The sequence below is a fragment of the Quercus lobata genome, chromosome 8 (genome assembly GCF_001633185.2).
Source record: "Quercus lobata isolate SW786 chromosome 8, ValleyOak3.0 Primary Assembly, whole genome shotgun sequence".
NCBI lineage: Eukaryota > Viridiplantae > Streptophyta > Magnoliopsida > Fagales > Fagaceae > Quercus > Quercus lobata.
The window spans coordinates 42,985,876-43,007,322 of NC_044911.1; the positions used below are offsets into that span (position 1 = coordinate 42,985,876).

At 34.1% G+C, this 21,447-nt stretch overlaps 2 protein-coding genes across 5 annotated transcripts; one reads left to right on the forward strand and one right to left on the reverse strand.

The window, feature by feature from the left end:
* Window positions 1-1,464: 1,464 nt before the first annotated feature.
* Window positions 1,465-12,262, forward strand: LOC115957618 (dynamin-related protein 1E-like). 3 transcript variants are annotated; one of them, XM_031075909.1, is made up of 11 exons: window positions 1,465-1,779; window positions 2,636-2,799; window positions 2,947-3,053; window positions 6,515-6,565; window positions 6,659-6,720; window positions 10,075-10,165; window positions 10,258-10,322; window positions 10,689-10,883; window positions 10,965-11,084; window positions 11,188-11,241; window positions 11,404-12,262. In XM_031075909.1, the coding sequence occupies exons 3-11, from the start codon at window positions 2,987-2,989 to the stop codon at window positions 11,473-11,475; spliced, it is 777 nt and encodes a 258-aa protein (XP_030931769.1). In that variant the 5' UTR covers window positions 1,465-1,779; window positions 2,636-2,799; window positions 2,947-2,986; the 3' UTR covers window positions 11,476-12,262. The 3 variants fall into 3 exon arrangements, 2 of the variants coding, with proteins under 2 accessions (XP_030931769.1, XP_030931770.1); XR_004084382.1 differs by lacking the exon at window positions 1,465-1,779 and having other exon boundaries at window positions 2,133-2,799; window positions 11,404-11,772; window positions 11,878-12,262; XM_031075910.1 differs by lacking the exon at window positions 1,465-1,779 and having other exon boundaries at window positions 2,133-2,799; window positions 11,409-12,262.
* A 954-nt stretch (window positions 12,263-13,216) lies between these two features.
* LOC115957620 lies at window positions 13,217-17,060 on the reverse strand. 2 transcript variants are annotated; one of them, XM_031075911.1, is made up of 2 exons: window positions 16,898-17,060; window positions 13,217-14,568 (listed from the first exon to the last, which is right to left on the reverse strand). In XM_031075911.1, the coding sequence occupies exon 2, from the start codon at window positions 13,780-13,782 to the stop codon at window positions 13,408-13,410; it is 375 nt and encodes a 124-aa protein (XP_030931771.1). In that variant the 5' UTR covers window positions 13,783-14,568; window positions 16,898-17,060; the 3' UTR covers window positions 13,217-13,407. The 2 variants fall into 2 exon arrangements, with proteins under 2 accessions (XP_030931771.1, XP_030931772.1); XM_031075912.1 differs by having other exon boundaries at window positions 13,217-14,571.
* Window positions 17,061-21,447: the final 4,387 nt, after the last annotated feature.

Below are 21,447 nucleotides of genomic sequence, written 5' to 3' on the forward strand. Positions count from 1 at the left end.
ATCACTGTAAAAGTAGAAAATTTCTTAATTAGTGTAAGGTATATAGGTGGTCCTTACCTACAACTTGGGAATGCTTCATGCAATAAAAGTTGAACATAAAGTGATAGCATCATCAAGAGGGTACAATTTGTAGTATTTCCAATTTCATGTGTGTAGTGGTGGAGCCAACATTACACTTGGTTACAATTAGATTCAATAAAATAAAATTAAAAAAAGAAAAAGAAGGATAAAATAGACTAATAATCGATGAACATTTTTATTGTCTCTCTTTTTTTCTTTCTTTTTTTTCTTTTTTTTTTTTTTTTTTTGTTATGAAAAAAATGCATAACGGTTTGGTTTAATATGGCTGTCAAGTAATTTATCTCTTTTTAAGATTATCACGTTACTTTCTTTTTATTTATTTTCTAATTTTTCTTGTAAAACTCATATTTCTTGTCAGTTAATAAAGACTTGCAGAGATAAACTAGTGTTGTTTTAATCTATTTATTGGCACAAGTTTATTTTAATTGCTATGACAATTTTAAGAGCAATACTAGGGAGTAGGGATACTACAAATTTTTTACATCACATTTAAAATAATTCTGACATCCATTCATCATTTTTACTAATTTAAGTATATGTCACTATCGTTTTCTCATTTTATTGAGAGTCTGTACGGCGCTAGCTTATGCCAACCCACCGAACATAATTTTCCTTCCTAAATAATTAAACGTATATAATATTTTAGTAGTTAAGTGGGGGAATGGGGCTTAGGGGAAGGCAAATAATTTTTCAAAATTATCAGCTAAAAAAATTTAATTAATAGCTTTATCTCTTAAAATTTGTTTACAAAAGTTGAATTTCTGTTGTATCTAAAAGAAAGAAGGAGCCGGGCTTAAGGGGATTTTCTAATATCATCTAAGAAAAGTTTAACTAGTTTCTTAAAATATGGGTGAGAGAAAACAATAGCACTACAATTAGTCATTGATATGTCAGATTGGCAAAGTCCTTCAACCTTCAAAATGTGTGACACAATTAGAAGACTATAATCCTATTAACATTTCACCAAGTCTTTAGTCATTATCCGGAACATCCAAAACTTGTAAAGTTTAGTCTTGGAAATTTGGAGACTTTTTCCAGTTGCAAACTGAATGTGTGGCAAACATTAAACGTGTAGCAATCATGTTATTCAGGTCCCTTTATATATCTAGAAAGTTTTATGTCATCCATTTCTTTTTCCTCTAAATTTTAAAAAGTTTGATTGATAATTAGATATCTACTCATTAGGACCCCTTGCAATGATCAAGAAAATTCTAAAAAAAAAAATTATTTTATATAATGCATGTTAACTACAATTTTTATTTTATTATTTCTTAGAAGACCGACTTCAGTTAAGCAGAGTGGGTACCTATCGTCACTTCTGAACTTAAATTATTGGTTTTAGACCATTCTTACCTATATAATTTTACATGTTATTAGAACGCCTTGTAATTTTTATTTTATGTTCTATCTCAAAATAAAGTAGAATATATATTTCAATAAAAGATCATATGCATTTCCTTGATTTTGGTCTTCTTATTCCATGCAAAACATTGTTTGATCTAGAAAGAACAATGTCATCAATTGAGCGATCATTTTGAGAGACAATATTTCTCGTCTCATGACAAGATCGCAGTTTCTCACAAGCACAAGCTGATGAATCATGGATAACGGACAGAGGGGCAGCAGACCATTTGACTGCAAATCGTACCAATCTCACTATGCAGAATGCGTGTGGTGATTAAGAATACAGTTCTGTAGGTACAATGGAAAAGCTCTCCCAACTACACATATAACTAATGGTTGATTGAGAAATCAATCATACAATTTCAAACTTAGAAACATCTTAAGAGCGCACAGAATTTCTTCTAACCTTCTGTCAGTTCATATACTATACATGCATTTCCCTATGTTTCTCCAGCTGAAACGATTGTATCACTGGCGTTTCTGGTTGTTAGGGCTGTTAATAGTTTCTTATGTAAAGGTAAAAACTGCTAGTTGAGCAGTTAAGCATAGCTCTTATATATAAAATAATATATATATATATATATATATTTGTACTGAGATGAATTAATTCAATGAAACTCAGATCGATAAATTGATTCTCAATTTTTTATTATCTAAATCTCTCTTCCTACTTAGTTTCCGTTTCTCTTCGTTTCCCAAACTTTCTTAACTCTCTTTTCATAACCCAGAACTATTTAATTGACCCTCAGTTAATTTCTCCTTCACTCCCTAGTCGACTAGTCCGTTGGGTCGGCCATTGATATTTTTATTTGCAGTACGACTTATTCTTTTTATCATAGAGTGGACCGGCCGAGTCTAACTATTGTGTAAGTAAATGGAGGCCCAATTATGTATTCAAGAGTTTAATCTATATCCTATCCAAAAAGATATAGATTAAGAATTTGTTAGAAGTCGTATTTGAAAAAGTAAATAAGTGATTCGTAAAAGTTACTGTTAATTAGAGAGACTGGAGCAGATGCTCTTAGCAAGGGAAAGTGAAAGTTTAGAGATCGAGAGAGAATTTTGACGCAAAGAAAGTTTAGGAGTCTAGAGTGATTTTCTAGAGAGAGAAGATGAGTTCATTTGAAAAAGTGAAAGTTTTCATTTGCAGGAGGGGGAGAGAGAGAGATTTCAAGTTTATTAGTAAGGAAAAGTAAAAGATTTGAGCTGAATTTTTGGTCTGATTGGTTTATGGTTTGAAATGAGTGCCGAGTTCGGGAAAATCATCGGTATTGGAGAGTATTGTAGGGCTTGACTTTCTTCCAAGAGGATCAGGTTAGTTCTTTTATGGATTCTCACTCGTGTTCCAAAAAAAAACTTTATTCGTTTATACAGATTTTTTTTTTTTTTTAAATTTTCTTTTTTGTTATTTTGCTAACTGTGATGAATTTTTGGTATTTGGACTTGCTTTGACTGTTGCAGGGATTGGCACAGGCGGCCTTTGGTGTTGCAGCTTCACAAGATGGATGAAGGAACGCAAGAGTATGTCGACTTCCTTCACATCCTGAGGAGGAAATTCTCTGATTTTGGTATGTGATCTTTTTCCTCTTTTAGTGAATTACTTGTTTCATATGTGTGATGTCAATTTCAGTTTTGTAAAAATAAGCCGTAGTTGCTCAAAATAAGCTACAAATGGCTCTGTTTTAACTCTTAGCTTCATGGAGGCAGTATTACATAATGAATATTAATTGGTTTCAGTTTTCATGGGCCATAACTATGTTCCATATTATGTGAGAGATGATGTAAGAATATGGATGAGACATAGTAGATAGTTAGTATTAGCGCCTTTATGAAAAATAAGCATTCGGTCTTCATTAGTGAATTTGGAAATTTTGTTGAATTCTAGCTGGTATTAGTGAAGTTTTATGAGATTCAACTAAATTTTTTTGCCTATAAGTAATAAATCTCTAGAGCTATTTGATGCTTTTAAAGCATTATTGACATGTCCTGTTTATGGGAATTTAGGGTTACCCTGCCTACTATCAACTGGGTTAAAACTTAAAAGCCTCTATTTGAAGCTCAACTTTTTATTAGCGACTTAGATAGAATGAACATGTTTTATTTTTCAATAGGTATACTCTGACCTGTTTGTTGTGAAAGGAACTGTAGTCTGAGCTGGACTTTCTTACTCTAGAAATTATTGTCCAGCTGTTATGCTTGCCTCTGTTAATATGGGGGTACCTTATGCTGAAGCTGTCAAGTGACTCCCAAATCAAGGAATGTGATTTTCTTTAAAAAGAAAGAGGAAAAAATAGTGGTCCAACGCAGGTTGCCAAGGGTATTTTTATATAGGAAATTTATCTTTTGAATAATGTTTTGTGGGATTCAGCTCCAATTTTGGGTAATATGTCTAATGAAACTGGTTTGGTATTTTACTCATACCTGATCAATGGTTGTGCTGCATGCTAAATATTGAAGCTCTGCTTTTCACGTGTTTTGTGGTAGACTAAGTACTCTGTTTTAAGATTTTAGAAAGATGCTGTCGGTCAAAATTTGCTTACCTTTCATAAGCCATGTCTGGAGGCAAAGGGTAATCTAGTGTATTCTAGCAGTTATAATTTATATCTGGTTCTGTCTTTTATTCCTTGAGATTGAAAAGACTTTAAAAAATGGGATGGATAAGTAATTCATCAAAAAAGGAAGAAAAATAAAAAGAAGAGAAAAGGATGGAGAATTTATCACAATGTTGGGCTTTAATCATAGCTTCTTCCTTAAGGACCTTGTATATATTTGGTCCCATAATTTGTGACCAAACTAGATAACCTTTTCTGTTTTTTAGTCTTTCAGGCTTTGTCTAATGCTTAATTTAATATTTTAAAACATGCCAATGTGCTCTAGCTTAAACGGCTTTTCCATCTCCCATAAAAATGGGAGGAGGATGGGGTCATGGGTTCTAAACCCACTAGGTGCTTGTAAATTACCAAAAAAAAAATTTAATAGTTTAAAGCACATTATTTTGTAAGGATTTCCAGAATTATTTTCAACTTATTGCCTATTCAAATTTACTTTTGTCTTCTGTGGGGATTGGCATGAGTTTAGACTTCTCCTCCTTGACTTGCTAGTATCAACATTCTTCAATGTATAAAGATTTCTTTGACATTGTTTATTGCCTTCTGTATCTAAGAGTAAAATGATGCTGGAGCTAATATTTTGCCTTTTGAGTTTTCCATACAGCCCTTGTTTGCAAGGAGATTCGGGATGAGACTAATAGAATAACCAGGAAGACAAAACAGATTTCTCATGTTCCTATCCATCTCAGTATCTATGCTCCAAATTTCAAAACAGATTTCTCCTGTTCCTAGATAAAAAGATTTCTCCTTATTGCTTTTGTTTCAAATTTATTAGGCACGTTATTCTGGGTTACTTTCTTTTTAAAATGTCCTTGGGAGTTTTAGTTGCAATTATTGCTCCATTCAAACTGCATATATGATTTTCATTTGTCATTTGTGGCAAGTTATGCTATGTTGTATTAATCTGATGAGGACAAGGAAGGACTTAAGGAAAAAAAAGATTAAATATACAAAGATTCAAGAATTGTGGTCTAATTTTGATGTTGGACCTTCTTAGCACCTTTCATAAGTTATTTTAGCTATTTTAGTTATTAATATTGCGTCTTTTAGGTTGAGAAGCTGTTGGATCAGTGTTAATTAAGTTCTATTAGAATAAGGGTAATTTGGTAATTTCAAGAAATCCGGAATGGGCTGTCCTTAGCCATACCAAAGGCCCATGAGTCTTATTTTATGTTTACGTATTATTAAGTCTTTTATGTAATTATTATTAGTATTCCTACTCATTCTAGGAATTGGTTTTTTAGAGTCGAAGTTCTACTAGGAAAAGGATAACTATAACCTTTTTGTAGTCATGCTATTTCAGCAGCTTATTTTAAGCTTTGTTTGTGTGATGCAAACTTCTCCGATGTGTGATGCCAAGGAACCCTAGGTGTGATGCTTAGGAAGACCTAGGCGTGATTCCTAGTGTTTTATTTATGTTATTTTTTGTTTATTCCCTGTTTCAGCCCCCAAACAGCCATCAACATCCATTCTTTTTTAACCTAAACTCTTAAACATCAATCCTTATTCAAGAATTTTTCAGGAAATCTAGTATAGTACTGAATTTCTTAACGGTCCTGTATCATAATCACCAGTGCTAGATATACTTTCGCAGAATATGTTTTGCTTCATCTGGAAAAGCCATGCTTTTTGCAATATAATCTTAATTTGTTTGTATGCATGACATTTTATGATGCTTGTGTGATACCAATTCTTTGCAATTTTAAGCACAGCCAGTATTTTTTTCCATCAATATTAGTTAATTGCCTTGGCATAATTTTGAACTGAAAAGAAGTTATAGTTTGACAGAAAAATTAGATGTTTACTTCTCCCTAACAATCCAAAAAGCTGATGCAAAATGCACTAATGTGTATAAATATTATCTTGTGCATGAAAAACAGCTAGTCTCTGCAATAGTTGCTTGAGAAGAAAACATTGTATATATGTATTTGTCACTTGAGTAAGGCTGTTTAGCAGTAGTTTGAATTGTGAAATCTCACTATTTAGCTTCTCTTTGCAGATTAGATATCATTTAACAAAGTCATTTAATGGTTTCTTCGTCATTGGCTCCCATGTGCATGGTGCATTTTGCATTTATTAAAGGAAACGAAGAAAAAAAATATTAGAAGGGAAAGAAAGATAGACAACAAATTGGTTTCTGTGGGTTTTGAGGAGTGTGTGTGATTTCTAAAGATTTGCATTGGTGCAATCCTGAATATTGTGTGTGATCTATAAAGAATAACTATTGGTTATAATACCCGGGACATTATTTTCACTTATTTGATGTGTTCCTTGCTTGCACTTAAATTTCATTTGCTCATGTTGTCTTATACCGGGTAATGTTGCATGGCATGAAGTTTGATTAAATAGTTGATATAATTCTATTCCCCATGTTTTAATATATTTTTCAACACTTATTCTTGTTTTCCTTCATTTGGCAGTTGTCAACTTATCCCTGATTGATCTACCGGGTTTCACAAAAGTTGTTGTTGGTATGTTCTGTACTTGATTAAACTTCTAGATTATATGATGATTATTTTCCATTCATTAACTAAGATAGTTGTTCCTTTTTTTCCTCTTTCCAGAGGGACAACCTGAAAGTATTGTTGAAGATATTGAAAATATGGTTCGAACTTATATTGAGAAGGTAATGGGACATTCCCATCTCAAAAAGGGTACATCAATGTGTAATGACTAATGAGTGGAAGACCCTTTCATTTTGGTGATCTTTTCACTGCCACAGGTTACTCTACTCTTTTAATTCTTTTAAGAACCCTAGGTAACAATTCCCCCCTTTTCCCTCCAATTTAACAAAGTCAATTTTATTAAATATGATAATATGGTGCTTCATATATTGAGGTTTAATTTTTCTGTGACATCATGAACAATGGAACTTCATGGGAATCAGTGAAAGTAGTCATTGAGATATTAATGAATCCCATAGGACACTTAGCATATTTTGCTGATTTCTTAGGCACATCTTAAGGAACACTTAGTGCCATATTGATAGACTCATTTGAAAACATGATTGTTATAGGCAAAACTACAAATTACACACTTTAAATTTGACCTTTTTTTTTAATTCAATCCTCTATATTTCATTGTTTTTCTCCATTCCTACCCTTTAACTTTAATATGTTTTCAGCTAATGAACTCTAGCTCAACAAACTCTAGCTCAACAAGCACCTCCTCCCATATAGGTGCTAGTCCTATTGTCTAGTTCCAATCTCTTGTTGGTTTTAGTTTATTTATTTATTTATTTAAAATTTCCAAAATGATGTTGTTTTGGTAGACTTAGGGTCCATTTGAAAACAGCTTATTTAACTGACTTTTTGTTAAAAGTACTATAGATAAAGGTAAAAACTAACTAGTTGAAATAGTTCAGTGGGACTAGGGCCGGCCCAAGGCCTAGAAAATTTAGGCCTAGGCCTAAGGCCCCATCAAATAAAAATTCCCCTTAGGGAAAAAGGCCCCACTTCCCATGGTTAAAGGCCAAATTTTTATAAAATTATATATTTATTTTAAAAGTTGTGCATTTTTTTTATTAGTGATGTTAAGGATATTACAAATTTTATTATTGACTTATGACTTACAAATTGCTATGTTTTTAATTACAAAATAATGATTCAAACATTCATTAGTTAAATTGATGAAGTTCATCATTGAGAGTCAATGTCACATTATATTTTGAACATTTTATATTGCTTTTAGTGCATTTTTCATTTTCATTTCTATTAAGACTCTAAAAGTACGAGACCGATTGAACCCTTAGCCAATTAAACCCTAAAATGTTTATAAAAAAAAAAATGTTGCAAATGTGTTAAATCATCAATTCTAGATTAATCTCCCCTAATAGTTTGAGAGTTGAGACTTTAATTTTTGTAAACTGATATCCTACAAAGCCACACACCAAATACTATCTACATCTCTCTCTCTCTCTCTCTCAAAAACAAGATATAAAATTAAAAATTAGATTACAACTTTACTTAACTATGCATCTTCATATATCCAAAATAAAGTCTCTTTTTTAATCATAGTATATTTCTATTTTTTTATTTTATTAATATTTATGGTTCAACTATGATATTTAATTCTTTATATGAAATTAACATTAGTTTAGTTGGTATCATTCATCAAATTATGTATTTAACATACCAAATTAACCTTGATTTGATTAAAATTAAATAATTTTGCTTAATTAATATTTACATTTTAAAGGCCCCACATAAATTTTTCACCTTAGGTCCCAAATTATGTTGGGCCGCTCCTGAGTGGGATTCATAAATAGTACCAAAAAGTGCAATGGAACTCACAAATAGTAGTAAAAATTAGCAGAATAGTAGCAAAAATAAGCTGAATAGTAACATAAGCTAACTTTAAACTCTAATCCCAAACGTAACCTTAGTGTCCACTTGAGAACAGTTTATTTAGCTAAAACTAAAAACTTTTTTCTAAAAGTACTGTAGATAAAGCTAAACACTAGCTGAAATAGTACACTGGAACCTATGAATACTATCAAAAAGTGTAATAAAACCCATGAATAATAGCAAAAATAAGCTAAATAGTAAAAAAAAATGGCATTTTTCAGCTAATACCAAACGCAACCTTAGTGGTGAAGATTCACCGTAAGTGGATGGAAGGACTATGTTGGAAAAAAAAAATGAAGCTAGGTCAATGGGTGTAATTTGTAAGTTAGTCTTAATTATATTTATGATTATCACATGTTCTGGATCGTTGTTATGTTCATGTAGGATTTGATTTATCAAAATGAGCGGTTCTTGATCTGTCAACATTGTTTATATATCATGTAACTATCGCACTCTGTATTTGTGATCTTATTCTATGAGCTTTTTACATTTTTATGCTTAAAAGAACTGTATAGGTATGGGTGAGGGGATAATAATGAATAACAAATTCTTGGATTGTCTCAACCAAGGGCGGAGGGAGGGGGGGGCGAGGGGGGGCACCTGCCCCCCCTGAACTTTCAAATTTTTTTGCTACTAATATGGTACGTATAAGGAAATAGGAATCATAGGGGAATGGGGCTGACCTATTAATGATTAAAACAAAACAAAAAAAAAAAAAAAAAAGAGTAAAAGAAAAGAGGATCGTACTGCCAAACTTAAAAGGAATTACACAACCTAATACTAATACTAATAGGACTCTATAAAATATATAAATAAATATATATATATATATATATATAATATAATATAATATAAAGGAGTAAAGGATGCCTCACATTATAAAAAATAAAAAAAATAAAAATAAAAAAAGGTCTTTTGATACAGCTTAGAGTTTTTGAAAGCATTTAGTACTTAAAGGAATTGGGCAGCTTACTGAAAAGATGGTAGAAATGAAAAATGATGTTTCATATCCATTGGTTTACTCATGACCTTGGCATTGATTTTACCAGTTGCAACAACTATTATTGAAAGAGATTTTTCGGCAATGAACATAATTAAAAATCAACTACGCAATCGAATTGGAGATCAATGAATGAATAATTGTTTAGAAAGATATATTTAAGACTATTAAGTGTGAAAAGATCATGCAGCAGTTTCAAAATATGAAAAATCTTCTAGGGCAATTGAGTAAATTAAGCTAGGTGTGAAAAGCCAAATTAAAGTTTACATTTTATGTTAGATTCTATATGTCAATTACATTAGCATATAGTTGCTTATTTATTTTGTTATTAATATTGATTAATTTTTTTCGATTAGTTTTTTACTTTTAATCTTGCCCCCCCCCCCCCCCAATCTAAATTTCTGGCTCCGCCACTAGTCTCAACTATAATTGTTGCATGATGTACAATAAAACTAATTGTTTCTTCTTTGGATCCTTGTTCTGCAATTTGTTTTTATCTGCCGAATTTTTTAATAGTTTTCCCTTCTCTCTCATTCTCTCTCTCCCCCTCTAGGCAAGCCTTTCTGTCCTCAGTTAGAGTCCAATGCCTTCTGTTATTGTCTCTAGTTAATTTTATGTCCTCTGGTTTTTGCAGCCTAATTGTATCATACTCGCAATATCGTCAGCCAATCAAGATGTTGCGACATCAGATGCTATCAAACTTGCTAGGGAAGTGGATGCTACTGGTATGTTTATGCTCTTTTTGCAGAACTCTTGACTTGTCGCTTTGTTTAGCTTTCCCAGTTTCCCTTATGAATCCTGTATGTAAATTGCATAGGAGAGAGGACATTTGGTGTGTTGACAAAGTTGGATTCGATGGACAAAGGAACTAATGCATTGGATGTAAGATCTCTCTCTATCTCCCTTAGTCTCTTTGTTTGTGTGAATAACTCAATAACCCCACCTTTATAAATGGATTTTGTTGATCAGGTATAGCTTAGCTTTTAATTATTATCTAATTTATTTGCATTTAACTCTCAAAGTGATTGGGGTTAACATTTGATTGGGTTGAATTGTATTCAGAGTAGAACCGTTTTTTAGCGTATACATTTTTCCCCTTTCTTGAGAAATGTTCCTTAAAACTTTGCTATAACATTTTAATTTTGCTGCATTTCCTGTGCATTTTCTTGGTTCAAAATTGCTTTGAAAAATATAAATGTCTTAATATATTTATTTTCTTTGCCTCTTACATACTTTATATGCTCTCAGGTTATTGAAGGAAGATCGTATCGTTTGCATCATCCTTGGGTTGGAATTGTTAACCGTTCCCAGGCTGACATCAATAAAAATGTTGACATATTAGTTGCGAGGTGCAAGGAGTGGGAGTACTTTGCAACCAGTCCTGACTCTGGACACTTAGCCAGTAAAATGGGTTCAGAGTGTCTTGCAAAACTTCTCTCAAAGGTTTTTTCTTGTGCATCTTTCTTGCAAATTAAGATGATGTTTGTATAGGATATTAAACTGATGTTGTGATCTTGATTCTAGCACCTGGAGTCTGTAATTTGGGCTCAGATTTCAAGTATAACATCTCTAATTAATAAAAGCATTGAGGAACTTGAGTCGGAGATGGATCATCATGGTAGACCTATTGCCGTTGATGCTGGGGTGAGTGGCTTGAAGCTGTAGCAAATTATTATTATTTTTTTTTTTTTGTGTGTGTAAAGAAGATGCTATTTGTGCTCTCCTTAACTGAGGTATGATGTTTTAGGACCATTTGTACACTATCTTGGAACTTTGCCATGCATTCGACCGGATTTTCAAGGTGCATTTGGAGGGAGTGTAAAACATCTTTCAGCTTCTCTTCTAACCATAATCTTTCATGGTTTTTCCAGCTTCAGCTAGATTTGCCACTATGTTTTAATTGTGATTCCAATGCCTATAATAATATTGCGCGTCTTTGGAAAAAAAAAAATTCCTTTTTAAGATTAGGTGGCCTGGAGGTGATCAAATTTATGGAGTCTTTGACAACCACTGCTTTAAGGAAGCTTCCATTTGATAGGCATCTTTCAAGGGCCTGACCACCACCACCAGCTGCTTGAGGGACCCCTGAGCAAGGTTACTGGCGCCTAATTGAGGGATCACTCAGCTATTTTAGAGGTCCCACTGAAGCTTCTGTGGATGCTATAAGTTGTCATGTTTTTCGTACTTTTTGTTTGTCAAGTTTCTTCTGGAATGCATTTCCAAGACTGCAGTAAGTAGTCAGAATCAAATTGGTAAAACTGATCTAGCTCTTGTAGTGTAGGTTCACTTTGTTTTAAAAGAACTCATGAGGAAACCAAAAGCGGAAACTCAGGTGAATTTTCAGTGAAACTTATGATTAGTATTATTTCCTTTATTTAAGTATTGATGTTTATTCAATGAGAAATAGGATTTATATTGATGTTTATGACCATATAAGAGTTGAAGCGCTTTCCAACTCTACAAGCTGAAATAGCTGCTGCTGCTGGTGAGAGGCCCTTGAAAGGTTCCGTGAAGAAAGTAAGACGACAGTTGTTCTATTATTGGACATGGAATCTTCATATTTGACTGGATTTCTTAGAAGACTACCCCAAGAGGTGGAGAAGGGAGGAAACCCGGCAGGGCCAGTCGGCACACCTATAGACCGGTACACAAAGGGGCACTGTAGGAGGATAGGCTCAAATGTGTCCTCTTTTATGTGGGCATGGTGTCCGAGACACTTAAGACCACAATTCCCAAGGCTGTAATCATTGCTAGATATTAGATGTTGTATTGATTAAACTCTATGATACAAATAACATGCCTTTATTTCAAGCTAAGCAGCCTGCGGAATTTTTGGATGAATTATATAGTAATTGATATAGAGATCAGATTCTTGCTGAATTGTCCTAGATTCTTGGATAGCTCTCTCTCTCTCTCTTTATTCTTTTAATAATTTGTTCTGCAATTTTTAATAGTACTGGGTACAGTTTGTATTGCAAACTCGATTCTCCTTTTGTTTTAACACTAATATATTTATGTTTTGTAAATCCGTAGAACTTGCTTCCCCTATTGAAGTTATGTTTTAGGGAGACCTATAGATAATTGGCAAAAATTTCACTATGGGCATTGTTAATCTTTTTTACTTTTAGATTTTAGAAATCTAGATATCGGTGCCTAATCATGATTATTATTATTATTATTAGTTTTTAATGTGAAAGCAGGGGGCGGTGGCATGAAATAGTCATGAAGATGACTCGGATTAACATAGAACAAGACAAAAGGATCCTCATACAAAATCTACGAGGTACAAACAAGAAGTGGTGCAAAACAGATACGTAATTACCACTTGTACAACCACTTCCATTCCTATAAAAAAAAAGTATAAAAAATTCCATTACAGATCAGCTACAACGCCAAAAACGATTGTTTCCACTAAATCCCTCTGTTCGGATGATCCCCTCTCTCAAATTTAGGGATGGCCATGGGTAGGATGTAGATCGGGTATACCCATATCCTAATACCCGGATAGCAATACCCATTAGTATCCATTCCAGACATCTATCCGGATTTATTATCCATGGATATCCATACCCGACCCTATACCCATTTAAATTTTTTTTTTTTTAATCCAAAGCATTTTAACTAAAAAATAACCAATAAATTTATCCTTAACAAATTGAAAATATATATCACTCAACTCAAAACAAACCTCACACATTATATTTCAATTTACCAATGAAATATAATCCAAAATAAAATAGTACATGCTACCCAGCAATGTGTTTAATTCGTTGAACTAACAAAATCAAAACATATTTCTGCATTCTATTCTCATATCAAAGATCCTACAAATCACCATGCAAATTAAAAAATCAAGAAGATAGAAAGAAAGCACACCACAAAAACCCACTAAATCACCCTCTTTATCTCTCGCTCATACACAAACAGAATTTTGAATTTTCTCACCAAATATATACTTCAATTTTTCTCAATCTTCATCTTCGTTATCCTCGTCATCTTCCTTCTTGTAGATGGCAGCAATTCTTTGCTCGTTAACAGCCATAGCTTCATTACTGGCCTCGACATCCTCAGTGACAGCTTCAGGCTCGATCTCCTCCTCAGCGATAGCTTCAGGCTCAACCACCTCAGAATCAACTTCAGGCTCGGCCACCTCAAAATCAGCTTCTTTTCTTACCTCCTCCTCCTCAACCACAGCTTCATGTCTAACCTCCTCCTCAACCCCTTCATTGTCAACCCCCACCACTTCATTAGTAAGTGGTGTTGCTACCCGTGCAGCATCTACTTTAGAGGTCATTGAATTCATAAATGTATGAAATTCATTTTTCACCCAATCCGCTCCCATGGCCTTCTTTACTCTATTGAAAGCAGCCTTGTCTTCCTCATAGGCAGGAACCCCAACGGTTGAGGCCCTCACTGCTTCCTCATACCAAGCAGCAACCCTAGCTTCCTTTTTTTATTGGGCAGTGTTTGGCTGAAGCTAAGACAAGAATTCTGAATTTGGACTTATGCAATCCATGCCAATTTTTGGAGGTCTATGATTGCAAAAGGAAACAAACCAGCTTCAGTACCAAAATACTTACGAAACTCACACTGTTCCCCTTTACAATCATAGACCTCCAAAAACTGGCATGGATTGCATAAGTCTAAATTCAGAATTCTTGCCTCAGCTTCGGCCAAACACTGCCCAATAAAAAAGGAAGCAAGGGTTGCTGCTTGGTATGAGGAAGTAGTGAGGGCGTCAACCGTTGAGGTTCCTGCCTATGAGGAAGACAAGACTGCATTCAATAGAATAAAGGAGGTCATGGGAGCGGATTGGGTGAAAAATGAATTTCATACATTTGTGAATTCAATGACCTCTAAAGTAGATGCTACACGGGTAGCAGCATCACCTACTAATGAAGTAGTGGGAGTTGAAAATGAAGGGGCTGAGGAAGAGGAGGTTAGACATAAAGCTGTGGCTAAGGAGGAGGAGGTAAGAAAGGAAGCTGATTTTGAGGTGGCCGAGCCTAAAGCTAATTATGAGGTAAAGCTGTCGCTGAGGAGGAGGTCAAGCCTGAAGCTGTCAGTGCACTTCTCCTACTTCCAGCACAACTTCAACATTTCTTTAATTTCCCGAGGAGGCTGAAACCTACTAAAAACAAAAAACAAATTCAGCAAACAAAAATGCAAGAAATTTCACATTTCGAACTATAGCATTTGAATAATATATGAATATAGTAAACTAGATTAATTAGTAAATTTGTGTCACACATATCTTTAACAATTCATAAAATAGAAAGAAAAAAGGCTCATGGGTAACAATAATTTTATAATGTTAAATGCTATAGATAGATTAATATGAATAGAGTAATGATAAATTAATGTCAAATTTCGAACTATAGTAGATAGAGATTAGAGATGCAGAGTTTAAGAATCTGAAGTAATGAATCAAGTTCAAGACTCAAGATGGTGAAAGAAAGAACATGTAGATAGAACCAATTTTAAAGCGTGTACAAGAGAAAGGATGACTATTTGATGTCCATGCAAGAGGTAAAATATAGTACCATAAGTTTAACTATTTTATATAAAATAAATATGATACTAAAAACGGCGTAGCTTTGAAGTTAATATTAATATTAATTTTGGATACAAAACGGCGCCGTTTAGCATAATTTTTTTTTACTTATAAAGAAGTCTCTCTCTCTCTCTCTCTCTGTGGGAAAATCACCTCTTTCTCGGTATTTTGTTATACACAAACACAAACACACATATTCATTTATGTTTATATATACATATATCGGTGCGGTGCGGTTCTCGTCGGTGTGCAAAACTCACCACCGCTCGCCACACCGGCCAGCGTCGATACTCGAAAAATTCTACCGACCACCGTGCCTGAAACCTGTTGTTGTGTCATGAGGCGGACGGATCGGTGCGGTGAAGGTCGGTTCTGTCGATATCGGGCAGTGGCTAAATGTACCACAGAAACAAACAAAAGACCTTGCAGCTTTAGCTAGGGAAGCAAGAACAAGACCTTGGAAAAATATAGAAGGATCACATATCTAAGGACAGACTCTGTCATATAAATTAACTTATTATTGTCAATTTTAAGGTTAAATGTACCACTGAAAAAAACAAAAGACCATGTAGCATGAGACAGGGAAGTAAGAACAAGACCTTGAAATGGTACATGCTCACTAAAAAATCACTTGGCTACATCTTTTTAAAATTCTCTTCTCTTTTTTTGGTCATTTCGTCTTTTAAATTGTAGCCAAGAGAGCTATAATCTAGATTTTTTTAACACTACCACAGCGACACATAAGCAAATAAGGATTATGTTGTCCAAGTATTGTAATGACTTAAAGCCTAGGGCTATAACTTTTTTTGCTACAATTCTAATAAGGAATACCATAAATGGTGGAGCAAGTATAGTAAATCTATGTGAAAGTAATTAGCAATCCATTATAATTTGTCACATAAGATAGTTATGAAAAATTGTATAATAAAATTTGTGATACTGGAATAACTCTAAAAGCAACAGTTAATTTCATCCAATTAAAGTGTTGCTTCATTTATTAAATATGAAAAATCGTAGTTTCAAAAATCCATTTTCGGCTGTAAATAAAACAAAGCAATGTTTGGTTGCTTATACTCAATTGCTCTGTTTCTCAGTTTTATATATATATATATATATATATATATATGCTTTTGCTTAGCTAGCTCTGTGTTTTCTTAGCCCAGAAAATTGTACAGAGAAGGTTTTAATTTTATCATTTCTCACTTTTGGTTAGACATTTAGGGCATTTGTGCAAGCTAACTATAATCCAATCTAAATGGAGTAATGGACTTCTTTTTCTTTTTCTTTCTTTTTTTCAATCACTACAATATTAACTAAAAATTCCACACATTGTCGTTTTGTTTTCATGGATTTATTTTTTTGTGCAATTAAAGAAAGCGTAAGGTTCTCAAAATGGGTTTCAAGGGTCAATTTGTAAATTTTTTTGGGTGAAGGGAGGCCAAGAATATCAACCAAGGGTGAAATGTTCAAACTTTTGTGTACATATATATACAAGATCAATTTTTTAAAAAAAGTTGGGGGGCCAATCCCAAAATGGTTCCGTCCCTGCTTGTGTTTGCAGCTTGGGGTTTGGAACTTTTGTTGTTCAATGATAAGAATCTTACTCATCAAACAGATAAACACATAAATATATAAAATAAAATATAAAAACGAAAATAATGATTGATTTCAAAAGAAGAATGAGAAGCAATTAAATTTTAGGAGGTGAAAAACTAATAAAGGTGACATCTTTAACATATAACTAGGCAAAATTAAAATCTGGGGTCGGATTTAGAATTATAATCTAGAAAATATGACAATAAAAATGCAGAACCATAAGAGAAACCAAATAAAGGCGATATTTTTAACATGAAACTGGATAAAGATGTTACCTTGAAATACATAATGAACAAAAAAAAAGTACCTTGCGAACTAGATCTGCAGAGGAATAGGACGATCGTGACTGGGTTTGTAGAGGAAAAGGAAGATCCATGCGACTTGGAGAAAGAGCAGTTTCAAAAGGGAGGCGCAGAGAGAAGTTTTTTTAGACTACGGCGCAGAGAGAGTTTAGAAGAGAGAGGAGGAAACACCATAAGATGATATGTTAAAAGGGGAATAAAAAAATAATATTCATACTTGTTAAAGCCTAGGGCCCGTAAATTGTTAGGCCCTAGGGCCTAAGGCCCATAATTTTTAAAAAAAGAATACTCTATTAACTATATCTGAATAAAAAATAATAATACCAATACTTGTTAAGGCCTAAGGCCCGGAAATTATTAGGCCTTATGGCCTTCAGGCCCATAGTTAAATATATACATAGTTTTATATATATATATAAATAAATATGTATATATATAACTAGATCTGAATAAAAAAAATATTAATACATAAATTAAATGTCATTTCAAAAAATTAATAAATTAACAGCTGAACATTTCAACACCAAAAAAAAAAAAACCTAATGACTTGAATACATAAATATTTCAATAAAGAACAAAAAAAATAGATAAGAATAAATCAAATAAAAAAATTATAAAAAGGGATTTTTAATTTCTTACAAAATAATTCAAAAAAGCTTTTAATTTTATAAAAATAAAAAGATAATGATTTGAAATTAAATATAAATCAACCATTATATAGATCTATAAAACAACCATTAAATTTCAATCAACAATTATATAGATCTATAAAACAACCATTAGATTACAATCAACGATTATTTAGATCTATAAAACAATAATTAAATTTCAATCAAACATTATATGAATAAACAATTATATACATCTGCTATTAAAAAAACAATTATATAGATCTATTTCTATCTTTTATCTCAAAAGAAAAACAAATATATAGATCTATAAAAAAGTAATTAGATTACAATCAACCAAATCTATAAAACAATAATTAGATCAACCCATATATAGATATGCAATAGACATGGATAGATCAAAGAAAAGAAAAAGAAAAAAAAAGGCGAAATAGCTAATGATTTAGACCAATTGTAATTAAAATAAATAAATAAATAAATATATATATATATGTATATAATATTGCATACAAAAACAAACAATCTAGAATTAGATATCAATTTCAACAAAAGAAAAAAAGAAACCAAAAAAAAAATATATATATATATATATATATGTATGTATATATATCCAAAAGAAGGCCCTATAGAACTAAAAGAGAAAGAAGAAATAGATCTAAAAGAAGGAACTGCCGAGTTAAAGTACAGGCCTAGCCCATGGCATCATCAATAATATGATGTCAGATTGAGCACAAAGTTGAAGTCCCCGAAGCACATCCAGGGTCCTTGATTAGATTCAAGTAAGGCCATGAGATTTTCCCATGCTTTCTTCTTTTTTGAGGAGTACGGTGGGCCATAGAAGCCAACCATGAGCCATTCGCATGCAAGATCACTAATTTTAACAGCAATAAGATTTTTATTGTATTCCACCTCCTTAACAAACAACCCAACTTTCCATAAAATACAGAGTTCGTTTGCTTTACCTTTTGCTTCAAAAACTAGCAGGTGATCAAACTTAATGGAATTTCTAGCAAACTCCATTCTACTAACGGTGGCTTTAGTTTCAGACAGGAAAATTAAATCAAGCCTAGCCCCTTTTATTTGAGTCTTTAAGGTTTGAACTGTCGAGGCGTTGCAAATGCCCCGACAGTTCCAACTGAGTAGCTTTATGGGGACGGTGGGGGCTTGATAAGGCCCACCTCCTCAGCCATATAGGTAGGTGAGTTGGGGTTTGCAATGGAGTGTAAACAAATTTCAAATAGAGTGTGATAGAAAGACTTACGATTGTGTGCTTCATCTTCTATTTTCTGTCTTTCTTTAAGTATGAAGTACTCTAGGCTCGACTGCGAAATGAGAGCTACTGTCTCTGGGTCAAAGTAGATTGGCTCTAGTCCCCTTGCAGTAATTCTGAGACGTTTGGCGAAGAAGTCGAGCCCTTTTTCTGTTACTTTTCTCTTCAGAGGATTTGATAGGGACAGTAATCTATTCAGTGTGGATAGGGGCAGTACTTGGAGCTCTTGGTTAGGTTTAGTGGTGGTAGAACACGGAGATATAAGGCGTGTGGAGGATTGGATAGTTAGGAATTTAGAGCAATCACTTAAGGTTTGTTGGCGGGTTGGGCTATAAGCATGGTCTGGGCTGTTTGGATTGTGGGCTGATGAGTGGGATGCTTGCTCCTCTATGGGCCTTAGGCCCACTTGCACCGGAGTAAAACGGATCATATTACGAAAGCCACAGGGGTATGCTTTGGTAGTAGGGCTTGCTTAGGGCTTTGCCTTGGCGCATGAGACGTGGTAGGGGACTGTTGTCTCCAGTGGTGATTCCAGCTCAGCTTGGATAGACATTATAGGGGTAGTACCAACCGTACCTGCTGATGTAGCGAAGATGAGAATGTCATAGGGGTGCCACGTGTCATGTGTAGGTAGTGGGCTAGTACAATGCTCCTGATGCATGTTGTCGTTGTTGGCGATGCCCTTTCAGGCGTACTATCTCGTACAGAACTACTATCATTTTCCGATGCCTGTCCCGTTAAAGCTACAGTCACATTGAAGGCGCCGGCTGGTTGCTCGAAAATCCTTGGTTGTAGGTTGTCGTAACCAAGTCGGAGCCATGGTCTGGCAGCTTTGAATCTAACACCGTTGGGATTGCAAAGCTGGAATAGGGTGCCCATACATGACCTTTCTTTAGGCCCTATAAATCCACACTTGTAACAAACGTCTTCGAGCTTTTCATATTTTAGCCCGATCCAAGAGTTGGTATTGTTAGGGCGGGGAAGGAAAAGGCCTGGGATTAGTGGCTTTCTCATAGGGATGTCTACACAAATTTTGAGAATTTTTTTCCAAGCACCACCTAGTTCACCAACTAGATCCACTTCTGTAACTTCTCCCAGCCTCGACCCTATCTTTCTTAGGTTATCCTCTGTATTCCACGAGGCGGGGAGACCGTGGACTTGGACCCAGAAAGTTGATGAGGAAAAGTATACTTCTTGCCAGGTGACTTCTGGGCTCCATTTTTTGAGGATAAGATGGCCTCTCTTACAAAACCATGATCATTTGTGGTACGCTCTATGAGCATCTACTTCATGGTAGAATGAGAACATAAAAATATTCTTATCCATGCGTTTCACCTCCAGTGGGTAGACCGGGTTCCAAGCTTTAAGGACCATGTCCCTAACATAGGCGAGGCCTATATCTTTGTTGGTAATAAGTTTGGCGAAGAGGATGAGGTTTGGAGAGGTGGTAGGCCTTGGTTTGGAGGGAGTTCTATTTTGGCTTCTTCGTAGAAGACTTTTTCTGTGCGAGAAATAAGGTTCTAGACCTCCATGATGATATAGGGAAGGGAGGATGGTATTTACGTAGTGAGGATGAGTGGGGAAGACGGTATTTTGGGGTTAAGGAGCAGGTGGAGGAGGATGGACAGATGATGGTGACTTGAGTTGCAAGGTAAGGGGAAAGGTGAGGGGGAGAGAGTACTAGTGGGAGTACGGAGAGAAATTTTTTTTGAAGTCATGTAGGCAATTTTAACAAACTACACTTTACTAGAGGCCTGACAATATACTATATAAGAAACTCACCTTACAAAACAAGAGTATAAATGTCACTGAAATATGGATGGCACCCCTATATTATCACCAATCTATCAAGAAAATGGAAAATTCCTTAATAAAAAAATTGTATTTCAAACCCCACATTCCCTCCCCCATTATCTACTTTTTTATTTTTTGATAAGTATAATTTTATTGATATGAGACAATGTACCTCATGCACATAGATACGAAATAGTATAAAGAATAACACTATCTACCTCTCCTCCCCCATTATCTACATTTATATTTCTGTTTTAAATTATCAAATAGATATTTTATTATGTTGCTGGTAGTGTAAACAGTAACACTCTATTTGTTTGTTTGTTTTTTTTTTTTTTTTGGAGGAAAAAGTAACACTCTGTTGAGTGTTGACTATTGCAGCACTATTGCATACTATATAATAGTTTGGAAATGAATAAATGTTACTTCTTAAAACTAGAAATATCTTCAGTGTTATAATTAGGGGTGTTCGTGGTGCGGTTTTAGGCCATTTTTAGCACCACACTTTGCGGTGCAGTTTAACTAAAACCATAACTGCACTGCACCTTATTTTTGCGGTCACATGTGCAGTGCGGTGCGTTGTGGTGTGGTTTAGAGTTTAGCCAAAACCATAACCGCACCGCACCTCATTTTTGCGATCACATGTGCGATATTATGTATAAGATGCAATTTGAAGTCGGTGTATTTTTCAAATTTTAGGCTTTTTCTACTCAACCCAAAACTAATTTTTCCCTTTTTTGGGCCAAGTTTTAAATTATTGAGTTAGTTTTTCTTTATTTTGGGTTGGCATTTCTAGTCAACACTTGCTAGAGTTATTAAACTTTTTTTTTTTTTTTTGAAAACTAGGGTTATTAAACTATTA

Excerpts from the sequence above, each read along its gene's own strand:
- LOC115957620 (XM_031075911.1), bottom strand. The coding sequence starts at position 13,782 with ATGGGAGCGGATTGGGTGAAAAATGAATTTCATACATTTATGAATTCA.
- LOC115957618 (XM_031075909.1), top strand. The coding sequence starts at position 2,987 with ATGGATGAAGGAACGCAAGAGTATGTCGACTTCCTTCACATCCTGAGG. Across the intron at positions 3,054-6,514 it reads GAGGAAATTCTCTGATTTTG|TTGTCAACTTATCCCTGATT; the intron begins GTATGTGATCTT and ends TTCATTTGGCAG. Across the intron at positions 10,884-10,964 it reads TTGCAAAACTTCTCTCAAAG|CACCTGGAGTCTGTAATTTG; the intron begins GTTTTTTCTTGT and ends TCTTGATTCTAG.